This window comes from Fomitiporia mediterranea (assembly GCF_000271605.1).
Source record: "Fomitiporia mediterranea MF3/22 unplaced genomic scaffold FOMMEscaffold_9, whole genome shotgun sequence".
Classification (NCBI taxonomy): domain Eukaryota; kingdom Fungi; phylum Basidiomycota; class Agaricomycetes; order Hymenochaetales; family Hymenochaetaceae; genus Fomitiporia; species Fomitiporia mediterranea.
This window is the reverse complement of record NW_006760394.1, coordinates 1,111,790-1,119,820: the sequence shown is the minus strand read 5'-3', so window position 1 is coordinate 1,119,820 and position 8,031 is coordinate 1,111,790. Positions and strand designations below refer to the sequence as shown.

Here is an 8,031-nt window from a genome sequence, read left to right as displayed (position 1 = left end):
ATGAAAAACAGTGTATTTTCACTATAACTCAGTCAAATCTTGCTCAAATTTAATAATTAAAGTGTCTATTTGAAGCATATTTAAAAAACATGAATTTATGTCAAATAATCACTGAATTCTGTGCAGAATTGAGTGAGAAATAGTTATTTTTTTGTTTTGTTTACTTTTGTGACAAAAATGATGAATCATCAAGTGTGACAATACTTATGAAAAAGGCAGTAAGATCAAGGGTTGGTATATTGAGGTGAATTGCACATGTACAAGTGTGCTGGTCAAACCTGCACACATGATTCACCTTGTGATTCACCCTAGAATTGCAAGGTGAATTGCACAGAGAATTGCAAGGTTTGACCACGCCTATTATATCAGTGTATGTTAACAATGCAATATTATGCTATGTAATTCTTCAACACTATATAGAAACCAAAATACACCAAAAAAAAACAACCGAACAATATTTCACCTATCTTCTTCGTTTTAGCATGTATACAGGGGTAGAGAGCCGGATTCATAGAGTAAGTCGAGTAAGTCAAGACGTAATAAGAGACAGAAGAGATATAGAAGAATTAAAGATGGTTGGGGTTCAAACGTCTATCTTTTTAAAACGGCAAAAAGAAAAGAATGTAAGAAGTAAAGAACGTCAATGATACTAATACAAGTTTACTCTTAAAAGTGTAACGAGTTAGCTGAGGATAGTAGGTTGGGGCCAGAGATCAACCTGATAGACCAAGAATACAAAGGTAAGGCACAAGGGACGAACGCAGCAAGCAAGGGAAGGGATATGAAAATAAGAGAAGGCCAAGAGTAAAAGAACGGAACATTCATATTCAAAATCTAAACGGGCTACTGGTAACCTTCAACGCACTAGCAGCAGCCTTTTCATTCGGGGGCCGTCCAGCAGCGGGCGCAGCATCGCGAAACTCATTAGGTATCTTCGGAACCTCAGGTATCTCCTCCCTTAACAACTTGTCCTGACCATACAGCGCCGCAACCCTTCTAACGAACCCTTCACGTACTGTAGCGCTCTTCCCTTCGTCCAATACGCTGTACCGTGAATATACGGAAGAAGCTGCGAATGAACGAGAGTCGGAAGAAGAGTCTTCTTCTACGACTGTTTCTAATGTGTTAAGGTGTTCGGCAGCTGCTACTTCGGCGTCAGATAGTGTGGTGGAGTAACGGAGACGTTCGTCTGTTGCGTCATCAAAGTCGGTACTGTTGTTGTTGTATCTAGGATCGTAGTCGTCTGCAGGCTCGATAGCTATCTCCGGCGGCAAAATCGCATGAGGACCATTCACATAAAATGTATGACTATTTCGCAGACTAGCCTCGTACGACCTCCTCACAACATCAAAATACACACGTTTCTCCCCACGTGCACGCGCAGCGCGGATATACGCTGAACTATGTTTATCAAAGAACTCGTCCATACCCACAAATGCGTCCTCGGGTACGTCAGCACCGTCAGCGTCGACAGCAGCGTATAGAGCTTTGTATCGTTCTACACGCTCGACGAGTTCTCGGCTGTCTTGCGGTGGGAGGATGGGACGAGTTGGGAAGGGGGATTCACGTCCACGACGGACTTGACCCATACCCATCCCTGGAGAAGGCGATCGCGAGTATCGACCACCAGGACCGAGAGGAGACGGAGAACGTGAAGCGTAGGCTCGACCGGGTGATAATAGTTGGTTGTCATCGCTTCCGCGGCGTGAGAAAGGTGCGTCGTTCACGCTGTCAGGTCTTGGAGGGAGAGGTCCTGCGGGAGGTGGGGATGGCGGTGGGACCTGGTAGTATGCGAGGACACTCGCTCGTGCTGCTCGAAATCCATCACGGCTGGGGCTCGGTGAGCCTGCTCGACTTTGAGTAGGTGTGAGGTCGAGTACGTCCAAGTTGGCGCGTCGTCGATCAGCAAGGCTGGAAGGTGTATCAGACCTTCCGCGCACGGCAGACGAGTCATTCACATCGAAGCCAGCATTCGCGTTCTCAAAGCGCTGTTGCCGCATGGGAGTCGGGATCCCATCCTCTTCGTTAATGATAATAAACGACTCGGGTGAATCAGACCGCCTCACGTCCAGGTTCGCATGCTTGTGTTGAGGAAGCAAGTGCATTGGTGAAAGACCCTTCGCCGTTGCCGTCAACGCAGCAGCAATCTCAAATGGATTCGGCAATCCCATCGACGATTCCCTCTGTCCGAGATGTGGATTCGGGTTTGAGATTGTAGTCTTCGACGAGGAGGATGATCCGTTGCTGTCGTTCTCGCGCGAATGCCCGAACGGGAAGAGCTTGGCTATCCTCTTCGTCGGTGACTTCCCCGACTCCGGACTGGTGCTGCCGTTGGTGGTGATGGCGGTAGGCGACGTCGGTCGGTCATGGCCATGACTCGTCTCGTGCCCAGAGTCGGATCGGTTGTTGCTACCATGCCCGGGCTCTGAACGTGTACCATTCGCAAGGGGCCGAAGCGCATCAGACAGAGAAATTACATTGATATCTCTGTTCACCCTAGGAAGATCGAACGACCCTGCCCTGTCGGTAGTCGTCACACCTATCCTACTCGGCGCGCTGCGGTTGCTCCAGGGACTCTCGGAACGCAGTGGGTCACGTGGAGGAACCAGTGTACTCAGACTACCGACTGAACGCAGCTCGATGGACGAGGAAGACTTGGTCAAGGTCGAGCTCGAACCCGCATCCAAGGACGAGGACGTTGTTGTTAACGTGGCATTGGTACTCCCGTTCGCAGTCGGCGTCCCCGTTCGTGCGAAACGTTCCGCAATCGGCAGTATCATCGGTAGCGGCGGAGCGGGCAGTGGAGGCGGCGTCTCGACCTCCCGATCTCTATCCTTGCCTTCTCGAGATACAGACCGTCCCATCAATCGGAACAACGACTTCTTCTTCGTGGGTGTATACGTGGTCGCATCATCCTCTCCCGGACTTCCCGCCCGACTCTTCTTTCCCTTTTCCTTCGTTTTGGACTTTTTCTTCGTGCGCCCGCGCTTTTCCGTAACCCCCGAGTCAGTAAGGTAGCCATCCATGCTATGTCCTATCGCAGAGCCAGAACGAGACTCTGGATCAGGCAAGACAGACGCGTTGATAGTCGCAAGCAGTGCGCCTGGGTCCCGGTCTCCCAAGGGCGGCGTAGGTGACGCTTCCTCCCGCTTGATCCCACCCTTCTCCTTAGTACTTTTCGCCTTCCGCTTTGCTTTCTTCGTTTCTCCCGCGCCCACTCGGCTGCCCGAGATCGCCTCACTGCGATAGCCTCCGTCGCTCTCATCATCCCCATCTGCGGTGTCTTTCCTTCTCCACGTCATACCCTTCTTTGTCTTGACCTTGGCTTTTTTAGGTCCATCTGAAAGATAACCTCCGCCTCCGCCGTCGCTCTCATATCCCGTCGGACTACGCTGCTTCTTCAATTTATTCCGAGTTGGGGGGACAGCCAGAGTAAGCTTCATGGGCGGCGCCTTTTGAATTTGATCGGTCGCGCCTATGCCTCCCAAGCCCAAGGTGATATTATTCGCGGAGAACTGGTCGCTAGATCCGGATCCTAGTTTGTCCGGATTGAGTTGTCTTGGATAAGGATAGTTATAGTTATACGTAGACTGGCTCGGCGTTATGATGCTGTACGGGGACATAGACGACTCTTCTGAAGTCGAAGGCGATGTCAAGGCTGGCGTGTTATGCTAGATGTGCCATTGAAAAAGGCGAGGATGACACGAGGGGGTCAGCATGCCAGACTTATTATAACGGGAAAAATCCCAGGGAATGCAAAGCCATGCCAACGTATGACAAGCATGGAAAAAAACATAACGTGGGGGATACGGAAAACGAGCATATATAGGGTAGGACGCGGACATGAGAAGAATTGCTCACCTCTTCCTCTTCGTCCTCTGCCAGAGGATTGAACATCCATTTCTTCATCACGGAGTTGCGGATTCCAAGGTCCAACGCCGCCTCAAGCACAGACGCACGCAGACTAACACCAGATACGACCCGATCTGCATCGGATGCAGAGGTCGTCGAAGCCGGAGATGAAGAAGACATTTTCGGTTAACGGTAACTCGATGAAAGGAAAGAGACTGCGTTTCGACCTCGCTCCGCGAGTTGTTGCAAGCAAGCAAAAACGGAGAACAGCAAGCAAGCTCAAGGTTCGTTTTATTGAGGGGAAGGAGCGTGTATATGCAAAATGAACGTGGGATGAGATGTTATGTTGGTCGAAAGGCCCGGCCCTTCGTCGCGCTGAGCTCCGCGCGCCCGTATATTCCTTTTTACTTATAAAAAGAGGGAGCGGGACACGATGTGTATATTCGTGCGATACAATCGTATGTGTCCTGAAATAACGTCGTCGTCGTTCGTTGACCGGGAGCGGGCAAGCTAAATAAATCCGTAAGCCGGTTGTCAACTTGACTTCGAAAAACACGGAGGTACCAAGCGAGTGACGAACCAATGAACGACGAATTTCTTCCAAACGGGCTTTCCGCTGCGCTGTGAAATAGAGGACGAGGAACGCCTTGGGCTCAGTCGAGAGGGCGGGGAGATGGCGGTAAAAGGCAGGAAAGAGAATGAAGTAAGTGCATACTTCGGGTCGCTTGTTCTGCCTCTTCTACTAAGCTATCGGTTGCTGTCTCACTGTCCGCTTTCCATTCCGACGCGTCCACTTCGTCTTGCTGTGCGTCTTCCAATGCCATTCGCATTCTTATTGCTTCCAGCGAATAGTTTTATTTATCCAGATGCTGCATGGCCAGTGGTTATGTCTGAACGACGAAAGGCATTACCGGTCACAAAAATTACAAAGAAAGAAATAAGCTGAATAAGTAACGAAAACGAGACATAGAAACTTCCATATGAGGCATAAAGCTAGAATTTGATGACGCCCTCGCAACGTACAACAACAGGCCGGACTCGTGGTCTTTTCAGAGTCCGGACTCTTTCCTCCTTCACTCAAAAAACGCCACCGCCCATACTGGATTCGCATCTCTTCGCGCGTCGCTATAGCAATCATTCGGCGAAGAAGCTTGGGGATAAGTAGGGGAGGGCATCCATTCAAGTGATTCAACAGTGGCGACCAGGAGATCAGGCCTATATATAAGTATACAAGCATCCTGTCTTGGTTCCTGAATAAGACAATATGGAAGCGCTCATAAGTAGAAGTCAAATGAGCTTCGCGAGAGACCACACGGGCTTCAAGGAATCAAGGGCGTGCATATCGGGTTTGAATTTCATCGATCATCCAATTAAACATTTTGACATATGAGCCTGTGAACTCCACTTCTATATTCTCTTGTGTCGCGGTACCGCAGTGGCTGTCAAGCCAACCTGAAGGCATGAATAATTTCTATTTGTGCATCCACTGCAGATCATAACGCAAAAAGGTTATGATTGAGATACCTAGGAGGGCATCTCGGAGACGCCGTTGCAGCGTTGCTGAGATGTCGGAGGCAAAGGCTGAAGGAGCAAAGATACTAGATACTGGGCTTCACTGCTTCAGCGGTGTGATCCTGCTGTGAGAATTACTTAGTAGTATTCGTATTAGACAATCATCCGACTACCGGGGGAGAAGCGCGGTTTCTCAATCTCAATCTCAATCTCAACCTTTCGAGATAAACGTCCGATCATATTTAACATCGTTGTTACTGCGGTCAATAGTAGAAGTCCTTCCCGAACTCACAAACCCCCTTCTTGGACGATTTCTCCCAGCAAGGCGCTTTTTTTGTCATCATGTTTTCATGTTTCAGCGTCAAGGTCTATTCGTTGGTCTGTTAGTCTATTTGTCTATTGTCGACGGTAGCCTAGTGGACAGCGAGAGCAGGTTCGGTTCCTAAGGGGAGGAAAATGGAATCAAATCAATGAGACAATGACAAAGCGACCGATGAATGGAAATCCGTCTGTCGAATAGTATTCTCACTATATGAATAATCTGACGGACAGAATAGAACCTTTGTACTTGCAGAGAAGCAAAGGGTTTGATACGATATGAAAAGAGTCCAATAGCGCAGCAGACAATAGCTAAAGTGGTCATTGATTACAATGTCCAGAAACAACAAACACCTTACAGTTAGTGAAAGGCAAGATCAAATTGCAGAATAGACAGCAAAGGCATTGTGGGATTTTAGACTACCGAAAGAGAGGTTGAGACATCCGCATCATATCGACATTGGCCATCGCGAAGCAAAGCACGCATAATGGTTATAAGCATTTGGCATCGCAACCATTCGCTCCCTAGAACAACGGCAGCAGGGCAGCAGAGACAGAACCTCAAGGAAGTAGCCGTCAAGCACACAGTATTTGAAGGTGGTACCGAGCCGTACGTCGTACAAAATGGAGTGCGTAGACCTTTGTGCCATAGGATGGCCAGATTTCACAGCGTGATGTCCTTGAAAGTGAAAGAAAAACGGAGAAAGAATTTGAAATTGAAAGGCGATGAGATAATGGACATCCAGTCGGAGTTTTAATTTTACCTATAGTACCATCGACTCTCCTCGTGAATAGTCGTAACGTATCTTTATTACAAGTATATTTCTCTTTTATCAGTACCAATCACTCAATGCTATTGTATAGGTAGTTTGTTCCAGCCAGCGCTATGTCTCATATTGGTTATTTAATACCGCGATCCGACTTCCTCAGTGCTCAGTGGAGACACTCGCTGCCATCTCTACCTCTCTCATTTGAAGTCTTGATTGGAATAGAGCTCACCTCAGAAACTACCAAGGCCAATAATGGACAACACAAGTAAGCAATGTACTATTCGGTGCTTGATTGATGTTGACCCGAGGAAATCAGGGGAGACAGATTGGGTTGTAAAGCTATTGCTAGACTCAATGGGTTTGCATCCAGAAGCTTTCCGAAACAACCCATCTCCCATCTGGATTGATAATATCCTTTTAATTTGTACTGCATATGAACACACTGGACAGCGCATAAGACACGATAACTCCATTCTACTTCAGCAAAGTGTACTCAATCTCCTGTCTAGTGATCACCATTATCGACCAAATACTTCCTTAAAGCTTGGCAGCTCTCTGCTTAAACGGTACGAGCGATGGTCCGAAAAACATGACCTAGATGAGTCTGTATTTGTTTTTCGTACTGCACTGGAACTTCTCCCAGAACGTCACCCTACCCAATCAGCCTTGCAGGCCAGCCTTGGCGTAGCAATCACAGCATTATGTCAGTATACTGGATCAGAGAAACTTCTAGACGAGGCAATTTCACTCTATGATTCTGCCTTGACACTGTGTGCTCCAGATAGCACCCATCGTGCTTCCTTGTTGTCAAATTATGTAATTGCCTTGCTTGAAAGGTTCGATAGCATCACGAAAAAGTCGCAACACTTGTATTAGATTATAACCAGGTATATTTTATACTTTTTGTAAATTTTGTTGAAGCAATTATATTCTTCATAGGGGTTTTCACAAGTTAATTATAATTTAATGCAAGTATAATAAGAATCTAGAACAATTATTGGAATTACTGTTATTAATTATGATTGTACATATTGTCAAGATATATAAGTGATTATAACATACCTCCCAAAATAATAATGTTAAAATATACTTATTATTTTTTGACAGTATAGTATTCTCTTACAATATATACAAGTCATTACAAGCATCTGGATAGATTGCTTCTGCTTTGCATGCAATTTTGTATCAAATAATTAATAAATGTAATTATATTTAATTATTTAATACAAAAAGATAGTGAATATTATATTATTTCTACGGTCCCAATCCCTGCACCACTAGCAGCCTCTGCCTCATTCTTCTGCAAGCAGAATTCACGTTGGTAAAGGATTAACGTGTCCTTGGGCCATACAAAGTAGTCTTCGTCACCACGCCTTGGTCGTCGCTCAGTCCCTGCGAGTTGAATTGCAAGGTCGAGCAGGTTTTGGAGGTTGAGGCTACGCCTGTGAAACAGGCTTAGAGTGATTTAGCGAGTAACAATAAGAAAGAAAAGATGGGACGCACAGCGATGGCGTGCAGTGAGTGTGAGTGGTGCATGCAGGTTGAGATCCAGAGCGTTGAACGAGTTGATTTCGGACTG

At 47.0% G+C, this 8,031-nt stretch overlaps 1 protein-coding gene across 1 annotated transcript; it reads right to left on the bottom strand.

Moving 5' to 3' along the window:
* Positions 1-827: 827 nt before the first annotated feature.
* On the bottom strand, positions 828-4,032 carry FOMMEDRAFT_159201 (uncharacterized protein; the record flags this gene model as incomplete). Its single annotated transcript, XM_007269207.1, has 2 exons — positions 828-3,671; positions 3,862-4,032. The coding sequence occupies 2 exons, from the start codon at positions 4,030-4,032 to the stop codon at positions 828-830; spliced, it is 3,015 nt and encodes a 1,004-aa protein (XP_007269269.1).
* Between the last annotated feature and the right edge of the window lie 3,999 nt (positions 4,033-8,031).